Source organism: Scomber japonicus, chromosome 12 (genome assembly GCF_027409825.1).
Source record: "Scomber japonicus isolate fScoJap1 chromosome 12, fScoJap1.pri, whole genome shotgun sequence".
Classification (NCBI taxonomy): domain Eukaryota; kingdom Metazoa; phylum Chordata; class Actinopteri; order Scombriformes; family Scombridae; genus Scomber; species Scomber japonicus.
Genome location: NC_070589.1, coordinates 18,103,956 through 18,128,884, shown reverse-complemented (window position 1 = coordinate 18,128,884; position 24,929 = coordinate 18,103,956). Strand labels below are relative to the sequence as shown.

General features: G+C 41.9%; 1 protein-coding gene across 1 annotated transcript in view; it reads right to left on the bottom strand.

Annotated features, from left to right (window-relative positions):
- pbx1a (pre-B-cell leukemia homeobox 1a) overlaps positions 1 to 24,668 on the bottom strand; it is a 43,923-nt gene extending 19,255 nt beyond the window's left edge. Inside the window, exons 1-2 of the mRNA XM_053329449.1 lie at positions 24,369 to 24,668; positions 23,461 to 23,534 (exon numbers count right to left, since the gene is read on the bottom strand). Of these exons, the coding sequence (XP_053185424.1) occupies positions 23,461 to 23,534; positions 24,369 to 24,553 (259 nt within the window). The 5' untranslated portion in view covers positions 24,554 to 24,668. The remainder of the gene's footprint in view (positions 1 to 23,460; positions 23,535 to 24,368) is intronic.
- Positions 24,669 to 24,929: the final 261 nt, after the last annotated feature.

Genomic DNA, 24,929 nt, shown 5'->3' with positions numbered 1-24,929 from the left:
CCCAAAGAACGAGGTGATTAATTGAAATAGTTTGTTTTACTCAAAAACAGTCGAACAGCTAAAATGTTTTCAGTTTTCAGTCAGAAGAAAAGAAACGCTTATAACTGAGAAGGTGATGAATAATTTAAGCTACTAGATTAGTAAAATAAACTGTTGATTTTTTTTTTATTAATGTAGTAATTGCATCAACATCTGTACACTGATGAATTTGTTTTAAGCCAAAGTGACTCATTGTCACTCATAAACACAATTTAAAAGCGCATTTATCTTGCATACAGAGTTGTAGCATAGAATCTGGCAGGTAGACTGATGCTGTCCAGATGTTTGACAGGGGATGAGGTGCCATTAATACTGTACCACTTGACGGATTCGCTCCTGCAAGAAACAGAGTCTCTCACTGCATTTATCAGGGAGCTTCCCATCAGGGCAGAATAAGTCAACTGGCTTTTTTTCGCTGTGTGTGCAGTTTGTTTGGACCTTGTCACAACTGCTGAAATCCCAGTGAGGTTTACTGTTTTTATCTGGCCTGGTGCTCAAAAGACTAGTGATGCTAAGTCTACTCCTCACTGTCAGGAGAGAAAAACAATGTGAGGGATCACTGTTCATTATTGAGACCAAGTCCATTTCATACCACAAATTTCAACCAAAAAAACAGCGCCACACATTTTTCATACACACAAAAGAGGATCCTTAAAACTCAACACCATCAGAAATGTCCTGAAGCAGAAATTATAATAATATTTGCTATGATTAGCAAACAAATGCAAAAGCAAATACTCCAAGTTCATAGCACTGCTGTGCAAATTCATACATTGGTGTGTATGTATGTGTGTGTTGAGGGGGTCAACTTAGGACAAATGTTTAGAGCTGTAACAATGAATATGACGATGTGATGCCTGCAGGCAGAGAGAGAGAGAAAGTGTGTTTACAGCAGAGGTAGTGGTCCAGGCAGTCTAAGTGGCCCGGCTGGCAGGCCTACCACACTACTAGCGGATAAAGCCTAGTCATTAATCACAGGCCTGTGGGATCGTCCCACTGTAGCAGAATACTGGGTCAGAGGGAGCTCCTGCTGTCAGTCAGCAGTGAAATGTGTGTGTGAGTGTGAGCGGTGTGGGACTGTAGCAGGGGAGTGTGTTTTTTGATGAGAATGTGTCATTTTGCCTGCAGCTACAGAAAAGCATATAGTACTGAGGAATTAATGCATTAATGCAAATACCAGTGTGCAAGTGCTAGATGTCATTTATATGAAAAGCATATCGGCTCATCCACTGGGAATGAAAGCAGCGTTTTCTGCCCTAAATGCTGAGGTTTGATTTTAAAATAAAGACAAATTTATTACACATACACACGCCAGAAACACTAATACACCATTCAAATGAGAGAAACGTGTGTGATGAGAGTCGACTGAATGCATGCTCAGCCGATGTTTGACCCATTTTTAGCAGACAGCTGTCACTGTTCACAGGCACTTCCATTGATTTTACTGCATAAAAACACATGCTGACCAATTCAAATAAAAAAACAATGACAGTTTAAGGCACCGTGTGAGTCTAAAAGGGGCACACATGAGAGTCATCAAAAGGAAGAGAATATGCGTGAACTCTGAAAAACACAAAATAACCTACATTTTCTGTATCATCGAACACTAATGTGAACACAGATTTATTTTAATAAATTGTGCAAGCTCAAATTCAAATGATAGCTGCAGCTTCAGGGGGTTGAACCTGGGCAGATGGGGCCGAGATACAGAAAATAAAAAAAGGTAGTAAGAAGGACTGGTACAGTTAAGCGTCCACGTCTGCCAGGAGAACAGTCAACAGCTGTAACCATGGAAACAGCGTCAAACCCTCCACCATGATTACAACCTCGACCAATTCATACAGCTGGTACTAAAGACTGCTCAGGTACTGTGTGTCAAAATAATGATCTACCTGTGTTTAGTTGCTTCACAATCATTTTCCTAATCTTTAGATAATAGAAATACTTCAGTTACAATTGTTTCTGAGTGCTTTCTCTTAAAACAATACTTGACCTTCACATGTCTTTCTCACCATTATTGTGGACTTTGTTTGCAAAATTGAAATAATTTAAGCTCAATTTAAGTATCTCCAAATAAAAAAAACACCAACAAACTAAATAATTATCTTCATTTTCAGACTTTTAAAGGCCACAGATCAGATCCTTTACTCTTCCACTTGTACACTGCATCTCTTCACATGTACTTCATGTAGAGTTTTGTTTTTAGACTAGAGCTCAGTCTTACTTTGGTGTTTTATATATTTAAAAAAACAAAGTTAATTGTGAAGCCCAAATATAGCAAATATGCATCCAGAGGTCACAAAAAGTTTTTTTCTTCTTCTTATATTATTATTATACTTTTACACATTTTACTAATTAAAGTTGAATTTCTCTTATTCCTGATCTGGATGGAGATGCAGCCCCACAGCCACCCTTCCTTCCCTCCAACCCCCTGGTTGAGACAGCAATCGTATTCTGTCGGTCAGCCTCTACACACCTGCATCCCCAGCTGGACCTCTAATTCCCCCCCCTTTCCTCCCTCTACCCCCCCCCCCCCCACCCCCCTCCTGCTCTACAGTGCTCTACTCCCAGCTGCCTGGGCTATTTATAGGCCCTGTTTCATTTCCACACCTGCAGGGAGGCAGAGTTGTCACAGTGGGCCCACAGAGCCTCTCTGGAATACTGCATGGGAATGAAAATGCACCTTGCTGATGCAGGAACTTCTTCTTGTCACTCTCTCTCCCTGCGGACTCGCATGATACTATTTTGTTGTGGATGTGCGGTGCAGTATGCGGTGCAAAGATAACACGTTAAAAAGGAATCCGTGTAAATAAGATTCCCCTGTGAGGAGTGTGAGGTGTATTGACATGGATTACATTTTTTTGGAATAATCACCTACACACACACACACACACACACACACACACACATACACACACACACACCAGCTGGATGTGATACCAGTCCTCACAATAGACTGCATGGACATTACTCCAACTTGATTAACAAGAGCCAACGAGGTATCGCCAAGTAAGTACAACAACACATAAAAGTTCCTATTTTCCTCCCACATTTCCATTTTTTTCCTGTCATGCTTTTCTCTCTGGATGTAGTGGGCTGAGGATCCAGTCAGCGGATTACATTATCAGTCTGACCTAGTTGCCAGCTATCTCCTGAGACCTGAGGAGCCAGGCTTTCTGCACAGCCTTCCGCTGCTACAACACGCACACTGTGTAACTTTAATTTATCAGGGGGAAGAGGAGGGAGAAATGTGACAGGTTGACAGTTCTCTTTGCCTGCCACTCTGAGCACTCTCTCTCCCTGCAGTGTGCCGGTTAAGGGTCCTCGCTGTAGAACAGTGCTTTACCGAGAGTGACTTTTATTCAGTGCTCTGGAAACTCATCAGCAAGGTTGCAACCCCCTTATTAATGAGAACATTTAAGGCGAATCTTGCTGAGAATTATGTGATTCAAAATGCAGGCAAGGAGCTGGATTTCAGTATTTCTTTCTTGATTGAAACACCACAAACAAACAGATGTTCACTGTAGAATGAAATATCTAGCCAGAGAGTTTACAATAAAGGATTGGTCCAGCATTTTTTCTTAAGTATATTGCCTTTATCCTGAACAACTAGTGTACTATTAAATTAATAAAATCAATCATGTAGCAATTAGTTGAGGAAAGGCATAATTTAGGCATTCAAAAGAGAAGTACAAAGGACCCAAAATCACAAAGCAGTTTGCAGTAGCAGAATTAAAATCAAGACACACTCAGTCATGTGAAAGGCAGTGTGATGGTAATATACTCCGAGAACAAAAGACTGAACTAATCAGCCAGCAGATTAAAAAAAGAAAAGAAAATGGAGTTGGCGACAAAAGAGGCACCAATGTCCAAGGAATGAAAAGGTGAGTGTATAACTGATTCAACTCAACTCAAATGAAACCTTGAGAGATGGAAGAAGAATACAATGAGAAGAGGGAACGTCACAAACACAAAACTAGCTGCACTAATTTTACACTTGTTAACGTTCACTCGACTCGTTAAACTTCTATCATCTAATATTTAGGCTGAGCTGAGGCTGAGGCAGAGATATAGGTGAAACACTTCAGTCTTTTTTGGGTCATGACTGTATCCAACTGTTGAGAAAAAAAAATAGCCAATTTCCTGTGAAAATGTTAGAGGGGTGGAGGTGGGGAGAGATGTGCTGCTGCCAGATTAGGCTACAGCCTGTGCCAAGGTTATAAACAGGCTGTTATCAGGCTTCCAAACAGAATAATCCTCCCTGTATCAGCGCCCAAACATATGGGGCCGCACAAAGCACCAGCAGCCCCTGACAGACACCCCCTTTTAATTACACAGAGGAGGGGGGCAGGACCTTTCTCCCCGTGCCTTTCCCTTTTCTCCTTTCGTTTCTCTCTGTCTGTCTGGCTGTCTGGGAGGCATAATTTTTTCAAGACGGAAGCTCATACTGTGCGTAGTGTCAAATGAGGCTTAAAGCTAAATCTTAGCGACCGTGTATCACATAAGCATTTTCAATATTTTAGATCAGAGCTGAAATGAGTGGTTGAATAACCGATTACTCGATAGATGGGAAAACAATTACAGCTATTTAGATAATCGATGAATTATTTGAATCGCTTTTCAAGCAAAAATGGGGAGAAAATGTCTAATTCCGAACTAAATTTCTTGCTTTTTCTTTTTCCTGATACATTTATGGGTTTTGGATGGTTGCACTTGCCATTTTTCCCAATTATTTGACATTTTATAGACAACATGATTAATCTAGAAAATAATTAACAGATAAGTCGATTATAAAGAAAATGTTTAGTTCAGTCGCCATTTACAAATTATTTACTCCAACAAAACCACGTCAATCTGTTCAAGTCAGAGTCTCCGCTGTTGGAGTCTCTCTCCCCCCATCTGAAAGAAATAAATTCCTCGATCTTTTATATACTGCCTACAGATTTTAAAGTCTTGTTCAATAAACTTTAAATGTCACAGAGGTGTAATAACAGGGATCATATAAACGCGGGGTTTGGAAAAGCTATGCAAAAATAGCGGCGTCCCTTTCTGCTCGTGCAGTAAAGTTTTATTTGGCTGAATCGGCCAATAAAAGTGGGCTTTGAAGGTTGTCAATGGGGAGTAATTGGTCTGTTTTACAGAAGTGATCATATTTCTCAGGAGCTTTTTTTTTCATACAGTGTGAATGAGTTTTGACAGGGACACAAGGGGAATCTTCTTGTTAGGGATGTAAACCCCACCCCACCCCACCCCCCCCCCCACGCCCCCCATCAACCTTCAACTAAAACAGAAGGGCAAATAAAAATGGAGGCACAAACCCCCCCCCCGCCTCCCTCCCCTCCCCTCCCCTCCCAAACATCTGGAGAAGCGATACAGTGCAGGTTAATGACACTGCAAGATGAACATGCAGCTGTGGTCGTCTGTGCTGCAAGACTTTCTTTGAGATTTTTCGATGGAGATACACAATTACAGCTCATGCTTTTGGCAGCATCAGAAACCATTTCACACACCTCCAGACAGCGGAAAGAGTGTAGACCTTAATGACGTCCAATCTTCTCTGTCACGCCGGGCTGGAGGCTCACCGGGGCAAAAATCGACCGACAGCTCAAAGTGCTGTTAACTGGTTTTGAGGATTGCACAAAGCACACCTTTATTTCTAACACAGGTCACAAAAAGCATGCCATCACTTTCTTTCTCCCCAATTAAAGTTTACAGATTCATGCTCCATATAGGAAGACAACTATAGATTCCCAAATATTCATCCACACTGTTGGTCTCGAAATATAAGAAATTTGGTGTGAAGTCAGTTTCTCTTGAGGTTTTTTTTTCTGTTTATGTTTTTCACTGTACCTGGTATACGCCATAAATGACAACCACTGTAATGATTCGTAAACTAAACAAACACCAAACAAAGACGGCGATAACCTCCAAGAAAATAAAAGGAGGTGTCAGAGATTATTTTGCCTTAGACGATCACTTTGAGATCTGAAGGCCTTTTTTTTTTCCTACGTGCTTCTCAGACTATCTCTGTGTGAAGTCAACTTCTCTTTTGATTAAGACTTGAGTTTTGAACTATAAAGATATGTGTTGCGTTCTAGCTAGTAACATAAAATGTATGACTACAACTGTGATCTTTTTAATTAACTTCAGTCAACCTTGATAAAAAAACAAAGTAGCAGTCACTTTCAAATACTCCGAGGCTTTGAAAGGTTTTGAATCCTTATGTTTAAAATGACAGCGTTTTTGGGAGAAATCACTGACTCAATTAAGGAACTCAATTAAATAATAAGCAACAGAGTTTTGTTTTTTGGCATCAGATCTAGGCTAGCTTTTTGATTTGATTTCACAGCTGGAGAAGACATTTGGTAAGGAAATATTTGAGTGCAGCTGTAAGCCAGAGTGTCAGGGTCTATCCATCCCGGTAAGAAAGGCCCAAAATAATAATCAAACACTCTTGCCTCTATGGAGCGACGCTGCCAGCGCCACAGAAAACAGACAGACAAACACAATGAGTGTCTCCACATCCCTGCTCTGACAGGAGACTCTGGCAAGTCGGGGTAAACGGACGGCGCGGTGCGGCGCGGCAGCCCCCTAATGATCTCCCCTCTGTTTCAGCGGACTGAGAAAAGCCATTACCTCCCGCCACATTACCCTGCCATCCCTCACATGGTGGATGGCTCCTCTCTCCCTTGAGCACCTTGCTCCAGTCATGGCTGGCAGTGCTCACCTCCTTACCACCTCCTCCTCAACCCGTCCACCCTCCTCCCTCTGAAACCCCCAGCTCTATACATCACATTTAACACTTTGACACTAACAGTCTATAATGTTTCTATTCCACAAAATCACTCTGCCAACTCCAGGATAGCAGAGCAGAGTCTGAGGAAAATAAATACCACTTTCAGCCGCTGGCAGTAAATTCTAAAGGAAAAGGAAAAGTACAAAAAGAGCCTCTTATACACTCTGCCTCTTCGCCCGGCATCTGAGAGGTCCTCTGGCTGCAGTGGAAGTGCGGGATAATTTCAATCGATACACATTACAGCTTCTACTGACAGCAACAGCTCACACTTTACATGGAGGATTGTCCGAGCCGTATAAAGAATCCATTTAACCATATTTTCAGAGATGTCAACACTCCTTGTGAGCACTTTATAGCTGTATAAAAGAAACATTTCACTGCATTAAATTATTAAAATCAAAAAGTGGCATGAATAAATAAAACCAGCCTGAATAAGTGATGTGACAAGACAGACTTGAAGCATGACCTTTGAAAGTGTCTCAATGTGTCAGCAGACAAAAAGAGCAGGACGTACTTTAAGTATGTGGCAAAAAAAAGGGTATGAAATGATAAAGAGAAAAAAGGTTGAATTGAAGAAAGAGAAAAAAAGGTTGAAAAAAGAACATATAATAAGGCCATAAATGAAACACGTCAGGAAAGATTAGTCTACTCAAAAACAAAGAAGAAACAATAAACATAGAAAGCACCCACACCTCATCGCATTACAATTTGTTTCTTTTGTCTCTTTCTTTAATATAAGTGTTTACTTGGGCAAAATCCAATCATTTCATTCTCTCTGAGCGTATTTCATGTATATAAACAAACATTTGCTCGACCTCACTGGAGTATTAGCTTTAATGTATCGTCAGCAAGCCTGGCTTTGAGAGGGCATTAATTTCAATTCACCGATTTAAACACTCCAGTTTGTCGCAATCCTTCATCGCAGTACGCCACCAAGTCAACACACACAATGGGCCTATTTTTCAATCTAATGGTGGAGCTTACTTGCCATTAGTGGGAAAAAAAACTGCTTTTGCCTTTGAACAAGCCACTCAAAATGTAACGCGCATTTCAAAATGAATTTGAATAATTAATTAGGAGTTAAAACAGACATGAACCCCGAGAAACAAGCTGGGGGAGCTGGATTTTTTTTTTTTTTTTTTTCGCCCCAAGGCCAGAAGATCTCTCATCTTAGAAAGCTGGAGAATCTAGTCTTTGAGGATAGAGTGTGTAATCTCCAGTGAATCTAATGAAACAAAGTAAAAGATAATGCCACATTTCATCACGTCAGAGACAGAGTGCTTCCTCTGGCCTGCCCTTAAGGTGGCAGGAATCCATAATCTGAGGAAATCATTCTTTTTATGTAGTTGAGGTGTCACAAGCCCCTGTCTGACCCAACTCTCAAGACAATTGATTTATGAGCAGATCCGAGACTAGAAGCCAAAAGCCTGCACCTCTCCCTCAAATGATTTTTTCTCCTTTATTTTTTTTTACAACAGGCTTTCTGGACAGGAATATAACCACTGTCACAAAGCAATTTAGATGCAATATGACCTCTTCTTTTACCTGTAAATGACCCCTCATTTAATAGATAGTATAAAAATAGTGACCCGATATCTATAAATAAAGCTACACATGTAAATTTTCATGTATATTTGATTGTGGATGAGATATTTTGTTGCATGAATATTTACAGCAATGCATTCACATATATGTCAAAATCAGACATTTAGAGAGGCCACCTTCCCTTATGACTCGTCCTTGGCCCATTCCGTTGCAGTGAGCTTGTCTTTATTATTTAATTAAGCCACTACGGCCGTTACATTAATAATTGAGTGTGAGAGGAGACCCAGGGCAGCCGCAGGCTCTGGTGCATCGGGCTTCCTGGTGAGGAGTATATTAAAAATGTGTGTGTTTATGTCCCCAGGGCGTCTGTCCCGGCTGCATAAAATTGAATTGGTTATATCTAATATATCATCCCCTAAGGGTGGGTGTGTGGGTGGGAGGGTGAGGGTGGTGGGAGGGGCGGGTGTGTGTGTGCGTGTGTGTGGTGGGGGAGTGGGGGGTAGGGTGGGTGTAGAGATGGTCGCATCCTGCCAGCAGGGAATGAGTCCAGTCTTAGAGATTCAGAGAGACGCATGAGGCCGTGACGTTAACGTCCCTCAGAATCAAATCGATGGCCGTCCAAATTCTCAATGTGCATGGCCTTAAGCTAGGAGCACAAGACAAGCCCAGAACCAGATTAAACCCACTCGTTACTGCAGTCTTTGTTCACTTCTGGTGTCTGGTGATGCATTCTGTGCATCAACGAGAATAGGTGGATGATTTCCTATGAAGACGGATTACAACCAGATACCAAATACAGGCAAAAAAAAAAAAAAAAAAAAGCTTATGGCATTCATATAGATACTAAGAGGATGAATGCTGGTGACAATGTGAGTGTCTGAATGTAGAAGCAGAAAAAACATCACTCATGATCCCTCTTTTCACAGACCGAGGGGCTGACTGCAAATACACTCTCTCTGTGTCTTCCTCCACCTCTCCTCTTATCTGCTTTTCCCACCATCCCCCACTCCACCTCCACATCCAGCCACAGCTCCATGGCTTTATCCAACTCTGCACCTTTAAGGCCTCCAGACTCCAGAGGAATGAGCATTTTAACACCACCATTAAGGTCAGGGCCTAAATTATTGATCTGCCACCTCTATCAGCATAACGGTCACGTAGCCAGTATCACAATCTAACCCTGCCGCCCTCGGCCAGCTCGCTGCAGCTCCCTCAATTAAAGAGAGATTCTCATTACAAAGAGAGACAGCGAGAGCGGGAGTGAAAGAGAGCAAGGTAGAGGGAAAAAAGAGGGAGAGAGAGAGAGAGAGTGAGAGAGGTCCATTTCAGAAGGTGAAAAAAAGGGGGACAGCAGGCATTCTTTACACCCACCCGCTCCCTCCTCCCTCCTTCCCATCCACCTCCTCCTCCCCCTTGAAGTCTCCCATCATCTCCCCAGACAAGACCCAAAGATGACAGGTCTTATCCTCACCAAAATGCGGGCGATAAGGCAGCTGTAAAAGAATAATAAAAGAATAATGCATGGAGGATGAAAGAGGAAGGCAGACAGGGAGTGAGGCAGAGAAAGAGAGAAAGAGAGAAAGAGAAAGAGAGAGAGCCAGGCCAGGGATGGGGCAGCAACATAAATAAAGATGCGGCAGTTGGGCTGGATCTCCTCTAATGAATTCGGAAGGTCCTGGATCAATAACATCAGCGCGCTGACGACACATCACAAATGCCAAAGGAGCTCTCCGCTTTAAGCCCAGCTCGAAGAAAAACAGGCATTTACTGCATGCTTCTGCTCTACAATGTTAATAGCGAAAATGACCGAAAAACAGCCGGAAGGTGCAACAAGAAATCGCCTTTGCACATTGAGTGAAAACGGCGATGACTGTGTTTGTGTGTGATGCTGCAGCGAGGAGCATCAGGAAGCAGGAAGCAGCATTAATGCTTGGTAATGGGGAAGATTTCCACCTAGAAGATGCCTTGATAGTGGCCGTGCTATCGGTGTTATTAGTGATGCTGATGACAGATGGTTTCTTTGTCTCTACTCAGATTTATTTTCACAGCTGTCAAAGAAAAAACACACACTGAGTACATCATTACCAAGTACAAATAGCCTGAAATGAAACAACCCCTGACATGACAGTCAAACTGTTTGCTGCGCTGCACGTGAAAGAACAAATCTACGAGTGAAAAAGAGAAAATGTTTTGGCAAAGACTGCAAGAAGTGGATCAAAGCAGACATTGACTTGGGTCTCTGAAAACGTGCCCTCTCTCCCCATTCGCTCATACACAATCATGGCCTAATGGCATTCCATTAACATAATTGCCAACATAACTAGTGTTCCGTGTCTGAGAGCCATTCCCCAACTACACAGGAAAAAAAAACTGAAAGATGAGAGGAGATGAAATCGAGCCAAACTGGGACCATCCCCAAAAACATATTGTGGGTGTTCGAGCTGGATCCCACCCCCCCACCCCCCTCCTCACCAGCTTTTCAAAGCTACAGCGCTTTGTGAAGACCCCCTGGGAAGGTTCTGGCATCTCAAGGAATGTGATGCCAGAGAGCATGTGTGTGTGTGTGTATGTCTGAGGGCACACATGTTTGTATGCAGCGCAGATAGCGAGTGGAAGAGCAGAGCTTCCTTCACATGTTGGGAGCTGCCTCGGCGTTCAAAGATTGGGCCCCGACGCACGCTTCACACCAAACACAACCTGCCAGGCGAAATGAAATTCCCATTATTTTTAATTAATCCCTAATTAAAATATATTACTCCACAGATTCCACAAATCTCTCTTAATATGCAAATGTGGCCAATTCAAGGATATTTACATATCATTAATTAAGGCAGGCACATTCTCTTAGTCTAATGAGCTGTGGCCTGGGTCTGCCAAGGAAAACTAAACGCCGGGCTCAGGAGTGAGTAAGCACAGCCACGGGGGGGATGCTGACTCTTTGTTGAGTCAGGACTATCAACCGTTAACGCCGGGGTGAAGTAGACAACAACAACTCCTGTAGTGCTCAAAGGAAAAACCACCCTGAAACACTTTAACATCGTTAAAACCTGCTGCCGGCAATGAAGCTTGCATGTTTGTGCCTCTTTAGACGAGTGGTGTGTTTTTCTCGTTGCTGAGGATGACTGACCAAGAGAAGAGGATGTGACATCATGGTGAGATACTTCCAGTGGAGTTGAGACAGAGTCTGATATGTTATCACTGTCACTATCACTAGTAATCTGTCCTACATACAGTGAATGCAACAAGTTCATGCCCTTCTCTCTGGAGACCGTTGAAATGACTTATATTAAAGGCCCCAAGAAATGAAAAATACATTTTCTCAGTTTTAATATCGTGTCTCTGTGGTAAGTGTTTATTTATTTCTTGTTAGAGGGCAAATATATTTCAAAAATCTATATCAGAGTATATTTACATCAATATCCCTGTCTTTTCTCCTCTTGTAAAACTTTCAAATGTTTTATGACTCATCCTGCACTGAGGGGCGTTTGGAAAAGTTGGAAATCAAATGTGACTTTGGACAAGTAGCTAGCCACACTGGTCATATAAAACCGCACTTTGCCCTTTGTGGGTCATAGTGGCTAACAGAAAAATATTGAGAGAGAAAGGAAGAGATGTGTGTTTGGATATCAGGCGGCAAAAACTTTTTATTTCCAAAACAATGTAGCTACTGAGATCTGATTTACACATGTCTCCTTCGTCCTCCTTCTGGTCTAACAAGAGGTAAGGAGGTGCGTGTAGAGCCAATAATCCTCTGTAGCTCTGTTTCTCATCATTAAGCACCACCCATTGAAATACATCCCAGTAGAGAAGCTAAAGATGCTCTAATTTCATGGGGCCTTTAAATGCACGAACTGAAACAAAGGGGTACGTTTCGGTTAAAACCTCAAAATATGTAAATATTTCCCCAAATTTTGCCTGACATATTTAGTATCTTTTGAAACTTGGGGACCTCCTCTGAAAGTTAAAATAAAGGATTTGTGGGGGTTTGAATAATGGCTGCACAGTGTGAGTGTGTCATAACTGGGCCACTGGCAGCTCAGTGAGGCTATTTTTTTAAAATTGGATACACATCTTATATATATTTTAAAAAGTGTTTAGTTAAGTACTGTTCTTCTACGTTACTTGTACATCACTTGAGCATTTCAATATCATACTACTGAATTTCCATTTCACTGCATTTTGATTGATTGTGCTTTTTACTGCCTTATTACAGTATATCAAAATATATAAATACATTTTCTATAGCATACTACATAAAATAAATTAAATTAGCTAAAACATTAAAATGATGCTTAATCCATCAATAATCAATCAATCAATAATATTATTATAAACACTAACAGGACATTTACTTTTGAACCTTCAAGTGAATTTTACTGACAATAGTATTGATATTACTGATGGTACTGATATTGTTCTTACACTGCAGGACATTTACATGTAATCAAGCATATTTACATTGTGATTTTGCTATTCTTCTTAACAAAACCCCTTGAATAATATTTCCATACTGATACATAACAGTGTGAAAGTGCCTGAGGGTGGATTTTACCTTTAACTGTATTTTCAGTGCGCACCACTGTATGAGTAACATTATATTAACTGCAGTACCAGCTCCCCAATCATTAATGTGAATAAGGGAAGTGCATTCAACCATTTTTGCAGAGTTGTTACATGGATACTATTCATGAATATCATGTTGTATTAGGAGATTTGAAGGAGAGTAAGAAAATGAGGTGGGGTGAGATGTACCTTGCCCATCCTTGTTCTCCCCTTATCCAGCTGCTCTAATTTGACACCTTGAGCATTGCAGGGGGGTAGGGTTAACTAGGTGGGGGAGTGCAAAGACACAGTGGAATTCATTAAGAATAGCAACCCCTCTCTCCCCTCAACCTCCCTCCAACGCTAATGACATCAGAGGTTAGCAGGGAGCAGACTAGCCGAGAGACGGGAGGAGAGGAACAAGAAGAGAGAAAGACAGAGGGAGAAACCAAGACGGAGGGGTGGTGTATGAACTGAGAAGTATTAAAAATAACTGTATTTTTAATGGAAACAAATAAAAAGGTGAATGGCATGAAAAGGTGCAGCTCGAACACATGCAGTACTTTGAGTGAACAATCTTACAGAGGCCTTGTTTGCCTGGTTTGGTGTGAGTGTATTTCTGCATCCTTTTAACATTCACATGAAATGAAAGGTTTCAAAAATTGCCATTTTGCCTTTGACAGTCCTAACGCACTATGATGACAACCAACAACCGACTGCAGACCTTTAAAAACCCATTTATGCCGCACTTTGTAGGTTGGATGGACTGCAATCAGACCTTTTTCAACATTGTGATTACCACGTACTGGCACAGTAATCTGTGGCTGAAGAATTGGCTGGCTAATGGCAGTTTCACATCAGCCATCTATAGGGACCTTCCAGACAGGTAAAGTGGTAGTTACAAGATATTGAAATGGCCAATGCCACCTGGGATGAAAAGACTTTAAAAAAAAAAAAAGTATTAAGAACTTATTTTTTTCTCTCTCAAGAAGCAACAGCACTGTTTGTAAGATGAGCAGCTTTATCTTTGCAGTCACTTAAAACATCAAACACCTTGCTTTCCCTCACAGCGACTGAAGTTGGTGCGTGATGTTAGAGCTGGAGGAAAAATGATTGAGGGGCAAAAAAAAAAATGTTTCCAAGCTGAGCTGAAATCCTTGCTGAAACGGTGTCCCGAGACCTTTCAAATGCTCATTTTCATTTATCTACCAGTGACATTTTTCATGACGTACTCTCTGGCAAACTATCTGACTCATAAATCCAATTCAAGCCTATTACTGAAGAACTTTTAAAGCTACCCTTCATTAATGTTAATGGGGTTTTTTAGTGGAGGCCAGTGGTGGTTAGGACTACATGGCTGCTTTCCCAAGCTTGTTTAACAGGCTCCGGACAGAGATGGATGCTTCTAGCAGTCCGATAGGCTCTCTGAGCCATCTATCACCCAGAGGACCCACCCACAGAGCTGGCGTTCCATAACAAAGGGCAGGCAGGAAAGCTCCTGATTGACAGCTTTATGTGTGTGGTGGCTAGTCAGACAGCAGAGAGGAGACATGGTATCTGTTTCTGGCTTTAGCGCTGGCCCTCGTTCTGAAAATGAGTTGTGAAGAACAGAACAAAATAATGAGTGAGCGGGGGAATCAATCAATATGCCGACACATGAGATAAATGAGAGAATCAAACACACACAAAAAAACATCCCTAATGCTGCTGAGTAGGTACGAAACTAATCAGGCAAATGAAGCTGCCCGAGCAATGTAAACTGTGAATGGAGAGCGGTGTTAAGGCATAAACTGTTATTATCGTAAAGATTATTACCCTTACACCTCTAGACTTACTAATTAGCGCAATAAACAGCCATATTCTAAAATGTATGGCTGGGGCTTGCAATAAACCCCCCACTACATGTCAATACAGATACTGCAGAAATAAAGAGGCAAAACACTGTGCGACAGTCACTAAATTTCAGCTCAAAAACATTAAAATCTATAATAATGTAACACATGTACAAGAAAATGCAAGCATAAAGTGCTTTGCTGCTGCCACAGCTGTAATCACTTTACGAGAGGCCACAGTTCCTCTCAGGGCTGTATATATTCTTGAAATGCAGACAAAAAGGAAAGGGGGGGTGTTTCAGAAGAGACACACTAAATTTGGACAGTAAGTAGTATCACCCCGTCGGCGCGGTACACCGCACATTCGCAACGCCCCATTTAACCGCACACGGCGCTTCCCTCTACTGCCTTCATTTGCATACTTCAGTGGGGCCCTGACGGATGAAGACGGATGGGGCGAAATCAGCCTCACTGAAACAACTGTTTTATCAAGGTTAAACTATCCAAGAAGCTCTTAACCCCCGCGCCTTTATCACACTACAGCTCTCCCAATATCAATCTATCAATATGATCTTCGGCTGGGAGGGGTGGGGGGGTTGGGGGGGTGGGTGAAGACACTCTTCATAAACTCAAGTAATAGGAACATAAAGGAATTTTATGTGTTTAGGGGAGGAGACTGCTAAACATGGTGCTGAAGGACATGTCCAATAAAACCGGCTACAAGGTGGTGCCAGCAAGCCAAATAAAAAATAATAGAAGAAGAGCAGCAGCTCGCCTCGAGGCGTGCGTGGAGTCACGGGGTTGTTGGTTCAAACCTTGTGAACAACTGGTTGAAAGCATGAATAAGAAATCCTCTGCACTCCTTTAGCAACAAGGCTCAAAGTGAACTTGAACATGATACTGAGACTCCCATTTCTATAAAAAACAGACAAAACAGAGATGAGAAAATGACATTTAGCAAGAATAGAAACACTGAGAAGATGCTTTGGAGAGGGTCCACATTATCTAAATAACCCCTCACAACATGATGCCATCCAGAGTAACTACAAACCCCATAGTGTTATCCTTATTTTATGACTTAAGCACAAACAATCAGCATATCAATAAATGATTAACAATACTGATCTGTATCACATTTTTTTCTCAAACTGATTTTACGTCCGTATATAAACAACCAATTCAAAAATGTTTTATGACAGGATACTGCTACTATAATCACAGACTGTTCCACTAAAATGACAAATTGTCGAGAATGCGCATTTGTGCACATAAAACCACATGTAAATACAAACCATAACAGCAAACTGCCTCCTAACTTTTGATCTTTGAAGGGTAAAAACTCTGTTAGAAGTGGCTTGGTAATAAATGAACAGAAGTATATAATTTGCTGATTATGCTCAAGTAGGAAAAAAAAGAAAATGACAGCAATTAACATAATTTCAGTAGGAGTTAACTGTCCAGAACTAACACCGCCAAAGGCAAGCTGGCAGACAGAAGGCACAGAGGAAACCCACAGCTTACACTCTTTGGGTTGGGATAAGGATATCGACAGTACAGGGACTCGGTAAGGAGGCATCGCTGCATTATTAATCCTCATTGCTGTTACTGTGAGACACTGTTTATGTATTTTATCTCGTTAGAAATCAGAGCTGAAACTGCACATTTTAAGGTGTGGCTACTTTTCAGGCTGAAAAAATAAAATAGTCTAGCTATATATATTTTTTTAAACAGATTTTTCTAAAAGTAACAAGTCATCTAATAGTAACAAGTTCAACTAATTGAGAATATACTCTGCTTGTGATAACATTTCACTTCAATGGAGAGTGAGATTTTTCAAAACAATTGATTTAGAGCAAGAAAATATCTCATCTATAACTGTTTTATTTAGATTTTTTTTACAGTACATTAATGCATCACTACAGACAACACAAACATGATCCACATCATAGTGAGATTCTCTTTATTCATACATGCTGAGGACCCTCTTTTAGAAAGAGCTTACACTACTTCAGAAGCAGATTTAAGGGCCCTTATCAGGCTCTCCAAGATGGTCTTTCCACTGCCAGGCAGCCAGGCCAAGTGCAGACCTCTGCTAACACTCATGCTCTCACCCCACTGTGCTAAACGCTACCTGTGGTGTCACATCTGCCCTGGGAAGTGATCCAAAACTGCAGCACCCTGTGTCTCTATAGGCCCCACGGAATTAGCAGCAACAATCCCAAGAGACTGCCTGCCTGCCTGCCTGACTATTTCTGCCCCTCCAACACACACTCTGACACACGAGCAGGAAAAGTAGATACCACACACCAGACTGAAAATTGCCAGCATGAGGCTGTTTGATTTTGCAGCCACAAAACAACTCTTTGTGTGGCTAAATTTATCATCTCTCTCCGCCACAGTATTTGTGTCTTTCTCTACAGTTCAATATCTCTTCTCTCTTTTCTGTGTGTGTGTGTGTGTGTGTGTGTGTATGTGTGTCTGCATTGTTCTTTGTCTGTGCCTTTCCTTCCAGTGAAGGTGCCGAGGTTACTAAGGCTCATCTGTGTCCCCTTTGTCTCTCACGGCAACGGCAAGGTTTATTAACATAAATTAGAATAGCTCACCGAGAGACTACCTTGTCGCTATGCGTTACCCACGGCAACCTCTCCTCCACTCTCAATCCACCTGAGTGTGAGTGTGTGTCGACACGTGTGTGTGTGTGTGTGTGTGTGTGTGTGTGTTGTGTGTGAAATAAAGAAAGAGAGAGAAAGAGAGCACACTCCCCTGCATCTAAATGTGAAACTACTCTGAAACGAGAGAGACACATCCACACCCATCTCTCCCCTGTCCTGATTAAAATAAATGGTGCTATCTGCACTGCATGACTCACTACACCATGGCATTACTATCAGTAATTGAAACATCCAATCACTACTAAGCCATCAGCCTCGCTGCTCTTCCCCATCTGACTCTGTGGCACCTGATTGAACACCTTACTGTATGGGAAGTAATACAGGATATGCCTGCTAGTTTATATGGAGAGATGCCGAAGAGGGACACATACACTATATGTGTCTGGCTGCATGTACAGTATATATCAAAATATGTGTGTGTGTGTGTGTGTGTGTGTTTGTGTGTGTGTGTGTGTGTGTGTGTGTGTGTGTGTGTGTGTGTATGTGTGTGTGTGTGTGTCCCACTCGACATCCTAAGCAGATATCCAGGGAGAGTCGGGTAGCCTCATTGATTGGTGTTGATTCCATCTGGGCAGCGAGCAGCGACTGACAGTGGATCTAAGCCGCTGCGAAAGGCAACCATTAATCTTGGTCCTGTTTAAGCAGCATGTATTAATTTATGTCATTTTTACTAAGTCAGCCAGGGAAGAGAGCTTGCCATTTTACGTTTGACTGTTCATCGAAGTCGAGGGTGGTTGGGGAGGGTGTGGAGGGTGGTGGTGGTGGTGGGGGGGGGGGGGGGTTCCTTTGTACAACCCCAGCATGCTGCCAACACGCCACTTACATCGTAGTGGCAGGGTGCCAGAGAAATGAGATCCCACACCTCGAATTAAAGGTTATCAACTGCCACGGCAACCATCTCCATCAAAGTGCCCATAAAAATCTGAATGTGTGAGTTAGATTTTTGATACAGGGAAGGATATGCCTCTTCAATCTAACAGCGAGCAACAGCTGATGTGCCATGTGCATGCAACAAAAACAGATTTGTTTGGCCATAAAGAATGAGAAAGTAAACTGTATAATTCAGAGGTAGTTTGAGTACACAGTTGGAACCCCATGAACATATCAGTAATAAGATCTGCAGGTGTTTCAGCTCCAACAATATGAGGATATACACATCCAACACCGGCCTTACTGCGTGAGGCAATTCCACGAGACTGTGGAAAATCCAATCAAATCCAAGCAGCACCAATAAGAAAAACAATGGCTGAGGCAATTGCAACTGCAATAATGTCACCGAAGCTGTTTTGTAGACACTAAAAGCTGCTCCAGAGACAAACATCTGATAAAAAAGAAACTCCACTCCGCCATAGAGCAAATTTCCTCTCTAAAGCAATTTTATATTCGATAAGTGGGAAGGCATTCTTCGCGTAATGGATCTGAATATGATCTCTGTCAGAAAACTAAGAACACAGCCCTGTATAAAAGCCCAGTGTGCAAAATGGCCAGGACTGCTGCATCAGATAACTAAATTGAGAAGTGCAGGAAATAAAGTATAGATAGAGATGCAATACATTCATGTTTCTGTTGAATAGGTGAATTGATTTTACTTAAGGGCAAAAAGATGTGCGGTGAAACATGTATGAGGAGGGAAACATACTTATCTGTCCACTAACACACACTTACTTGAATGCATGCAAAGACAACAAACCCCGAGAGAAATGCAAATGAAAAACTTATTTATTTAATTATTGTTTACGACAGAAAAAGATGTAGAAAATTGCGTCCATAACTACTGAAAAATAAATAAATAATCAAAAACAAACACACACCTAGCAACCTACTCATGCTCTAGTAAACACACGCACACGCCATACGTCGACACACAGAATATGACCATTCTACAGCCAGATCTGTTATCACGGCTAATTACTACTCCCACCTCAGATATACAGGGCTGTAATTAGCCTCTTAAAACATGATTAACATGTCTCAATTAAGCCAGTCAACATTTGCATAATATATTAGCTATCCTAATTGCAAGTGAGTTTATATCAGAGGACAGGGAACAGCAAAAACACTTGCTGTTGTTTCTGAAGTGTGTCTACACCGATAATGTGGAGAATATAAATATGAATATAGCGGAAATGTCAGTGTGTAAAAGAGAATCCAGCCTATTTATGTATGATATAACTCACTTTAAAAGCAAAGATAAACTTAAAAACATCCCTGCTCGGGCCACTTACAAAAATATATCACTTGTTTATTATTATTCACTTAGATGAACATTTCTGGTAAGTGGTAGAAGAGTTTCTTGTAAACTCGCAAATCAAAGACCAGCAAACGTTTTCTCAGGAAAACTTCGCACTGGTTCTGAAGTTATTTATTTTAAGTTATTTATGAGAGAACAGACAGGGTCCTGTTCAGCCTTATTTCCGTGGAAACTAAAACATGGGGGGATAAACTGCTGCTTCGGCACTTCCAAGCCGGGGACAGATATACAGTCTCCCAGCTAGTGCGGGGAAACCAAGGACATAGCCATTAGTTTCAGGACAGCGCCACATTGGAGACTAATGCCTCCATCTGTCACTGGAGATGAGAGGAGAGTAACAAAGAGAGGCAACACTAACCCCTGAACTCATCATGGACAGCCATGTCAATTAAATACTGAAAAACAGCAGCACTGGGAGCCATAGTGACCAGTCACTCCACTGCTTCATGGGAGCTCAACTAGTACCTCCATCACCATTCGATGTTAATGTTACAGAAAATACCACTGTACTGTAATTTAACATTTTATCACGACAAACCTTTTTTTTCATTTCAAGCCTGGCAGCCAGGCCTGAAACAATTACTAAATTAATTGTCAGAAAATCATCAACTAGTTTCAATGATGAGAGAATAGTTTTCACTGGTTCTAGCTTCTCCAGTGTGAATGTGTTTGCTGCTATTCTCATTGCAAATTGAATATATTTGGGTTTGGGACGTAACAGATGCTTAAAGACAACAACCTTGGGCTCCGAGAAATTGCCATTGCATACACTAAACAATAACAACTAATAACAAATTAATGTAGGAGGTAATCATCAGACTAATCGATGATGAAAATAATCGTTAGTTGCAACCCTTGGACCAACACAGCACTTGTCAAATGAAATTCCTTTGATAGAAACTACTTCTCCCAGCTTTCATGCATCCTGCCACATCAGGGACCTTGAAAGTGACACGATCAACAGTGCTGTGAATATCTAAAATGTGTGTACATGTCTAATTAGCAGCACACACTTTGGGGGGGTGGGGGGGGGCTGCAGTTAGCTGGACCGACTGATTCAGCAGGTCTCCAGCTTTGATAAGTTCAAGCGGTGTAATGCATTATCCGTCTGATCACATTAGTCATGCAGGAGCTCTCCATCTGACCCGAGCCTGCGTGGGGGTAATGTGAGGCTGCTGACACAGAGTGGCCTGACGAAACAGTCCCAGGCCCAACAGATAGAGAGTTACAGAAACAGAAAGAGAGAAACAGAGAGAGGGAGAGAGAGAGAGAGAGAGAGAAGGAGTGAGAGAGAGAGAGAGAGAGAGAGAAGGCCTGAAATCTGACACCCAGAAACACTGACTTGGTGTCTGGCTTCTCTTACTTAGTCAACCTGTACGTGCCAGCTTCCCCTGCCGTAATGGTTCCACACAAACAAAGACGCTCTCCAACTCTCTTCACAGGATGTGAAGCAAGAACAGGAAAACAAATTGTAAGTGCTTTCAGGAACTGTAAGAACAATGATGATAGTTAAAGAACAAAAAAAAAGAAACAAGTGAAGAGGGGCTCGTAGTCAAGGCAAGAAGTGTTTTCATGAAATATAATACTGGTGGTCAAAAGGAACGTCTGGAAGTGGTAACATGAGCCTCCGCCGCTGGTTTTCCATAAGCCAACGTGCAAACCTGAGCTTGTTTAAGCTTGCTAAATACTCTCCCACCATGACACGAGTCCGACCCCAGCGCAAATATACAGCAAGTGGTGGGGTGGGGTCATCAGTTAAGGCCTGCTCTATCTGCTATTGGCATGCGCTCCCGCCTTGTTTGTCAGCTGCTCGCCAGTGGACACCTCACTGCTGCAATGTCTCATATTGCTGCTGTCAACACTCACCCGCCACTAATACGCCATGAGGAATAGGTGAGTGCAATGCATATATGTATAACTACATGCAACAAATGATTTATGTTACAAAGCAGAAGGCAAAAGGTCGAGGAAACAGGGCTTCTTTAAATCTGAACTGATGCTCGTCTCCCTCTGCTTGCACTTCTCCTTCCTCAAAGACACTCTGACTGCAACAATGTAAAAAGCGAGGAGAAGCTGACTCTTTATAAAGAATATAAAAAAGACCTGACAAATTACAGGCTGTACTCCGCTCGCATACACTGCACTCAGCACATTTGGCTGTAAATGCCATGGTGAAGGTTTGAGTCATTTTCTCTGTCACTGCAGTGAAAGGATTTTCAGTTTCGTCTGCACAAACCTCCTATGGGCGAAGATGAGCCGCAGCTCAGCAGCTCAGCTCTTCAAATGTAGATTGGGGGGGGGGGGGGGGGGGGGGTTGCACAGTGAGGTGGCCATTAAGTCTTGATTCTCTATAATGTGGCTGGGGTTATTCTAAACTTTTTTAATGTTATGCTGTCTTCATAAAAACAATTTTATTTAGACCTTTTTTGATTTGTGGTTTGGAGAGCATGTTTCCCAGCCCATAAATGATTCAATACAACTGTAAATTGTAATATAAAAAAAGAAAAACAGAAAAGAAAATATAAACCACGGTGAAATATGCTCATTTCCAAACTTGGTCCTAAACAGAGGGGGAGAGAATTAGCAGGCCGAGGAGAGGCTCTCTCTCATCAGAAGCCCGCTGAAATCCTGGTTGCCAAGAAGGGTGGGAAGAGAGGAGAGGCAGGGGGAAAAGCCAGGAAAAGGTCCAAGTCACTTTGTTCTTCTTTTTGGAAACGAACTCTGGTTGAACCCACGGAGACGCCAGACAGTTTACAAAGAGCCAGGCATTACTCTCTCACTCTTCCAAGCCTTGCAATTTAGAAACAGGGCCCCAACCTACTATAGCTTCCTCCTCACAACTGCTCTCTTTAACCTTATAAATCTGGTGAAAATCCCAGAGTGTCTGCTAGCTCCTTCTCCCTTTTTTTTCTGTACAAACCTGTGCCAAACTCTGACTCATAAGAATGAAATGTCAGTGAATAAGAGTTAATGTTAAATGAAGGAAAATGGTATTGCCTCCATACTAGACCTGTGTTTATTTTCAGCTGTCTTACATGGCTGTGAATGCAACAACAACACCAGCAGAAAAAGTGACAAGGCTCTCACAATAAACTCAAAGACAGCTCCAAAGTTGTGTTCACAGATAAGGTCATATTGGATATTTTGTTCTATTTCCTCCCTTGAAAAGCCATCTCTAAACAGCGCTCTGCCATATCCCTCAAGAGAATAATCACAGGCTTTCATCATGTGAGCCGCTCTTCTTTTAATCTGCTGTTAAGCGAGTAATAATTCACACATTCCTTGTCTTGACTTTGACCCTCCTTGCAAACATAAACAGAAAAAATCCCTCTGACCTGCCTCTGCATGTAAAACAGCTCACTTAGCAAACGCCATCAAACTCGGCCAAGGAAAACACACAGAGAGGAGTGAGAAAGCCCAGCCCAGAGAGGCCCAAATGTCGGCACGAAAACACTCCTGTACGCTGACAGCAACTCATCTGGGGCCAGTACTGCTCACATGCACGGTGTGTGAGATTTGACAGGAAAAACATGGTGCAAATCATTCGAAAATATAGGTTTTATGCCATTGAAATTTACAATGCTAAGAGAAGAACGTCTCCATGACCGTGACGTATTCTTAGTGCCTGAGTATCACTTTTCTCTATAGTATTTTAAGCCTCTCTTTAATTATTTAAATGTAATAATTCTACAAAGCACACAGCCTTAAATCATAAAATGGACAATATAGTAACAAAAACCAAAGAAATCCAGCAAACAAAAGAAACTGTAAAACAGAACGTACCTGTTTTCTCCTTTATTTCACACAACACGTTGAAGAGAGCAGGTTTCATTCTGTGGCAGTTCAGTGCATGTTTCCTAAAAAAGGGACAGGAAACCACTTTCCAGATCAATATTCAAACAAGTGGCAACAGTCACAAAGCTGCTTAAAAGAACAGAGCATCCTGAAATCATCAAATATCATCATCAAGACACAATTCACCCCAGCATGGTTTTTGCTATAAGATGCAGAATTCAGAAAACATTCAAGAGCCAAAGCAAAGAAAATGGTAATAATACACACACTGAATTTATACCTTTTTAATGTATCTAATATTTGTGACATAAATACACAATAGAGGATCAAAACATTTAGAAAATCCACATTTTCCTTATTTACAACCTACAAAATCCTCCCTGTAAAGATGATCTGCCTTGCATCATCATTAATGTTATCATTAATAGTTCAATGGGTCAGAACTATAAGAGAGGATCTGCAACATGTTATTATAGCACAGGATTACTATCTAAGCTCCTTTGAAACAAGGTAGAGGAGTCTCTGTGAAACTGAAGTGGCAACTGCTCCACAGTTTAGAAGAAAAACCTCAGTAATCTTCGATAATCGCACAATAATTAATGCTTTTGATTAAAAATGTGACACAGAAGTTTAATGGGAAATTCAAATACGAATCGTGACAAGTTTTTAAGGTCTTTTTTGTCGCTTTCACAGCACTTCAGTGGGCGTAATTGCTTTCATTTAGAGGCAGTCACCATACAAACCACAGTGTTATTATCTCGCCCTCCATCCCCGACAACATTGCCCAATATTTCCACGCTCCTATTAATATAATATAAGTGTTGTTTTTTGTTTTTTTTTTGGGGAGGGGGGGCGGTTGTGTGTGTGTATGTGTATGTGTTTGTGTGTGGCCTCACCTCGCCTGTGCTTCGTCTAAGCTTTGGTCTGTGATGGTCATTATTTGCTGTAATATGTCTCCGATGTCCTGCTTCCTTCCCTCTCCGTCCGTCCCCGCCGTGCCATCCTGCATATGCTGCGCCAGGCCGGGGTGTCCGGCCATGCCTACTCCGTGCGAGTGCATCAACCGCGGCTGCTCGTCCATCCTTGACCACGGTCCCTGCTGCCTCGCCTCCAACTTTTAAATTTCAATAGCAAGAAGAGAAAAAATATCACAGAAAAAATATCCTCGGAAATTCCTCTGGATTCCTCTGCGTCTCTCTCAGCTCCGACACTCCTCCTTTTCCTTGGTAAGCTTTTCTGGATTTGGGAGGAGGGAGACTGACAAATCCTCTCTCTCTCTCTCTCTCTCTCTCTCTCTCTCTCGATCTCTCTCCCAGCTGGTTTAGGTGAAATCTGATCTGAATCGCTGCTTTTGGCTTTGGCCACTCCTGCACCGCTACTGTAGGAGGGGGGGCAGGATCGAACATTAAAGGCTCCTAATCTGATTAAAAGTGGAGCGTCTTGTGCTCCTCTGATAT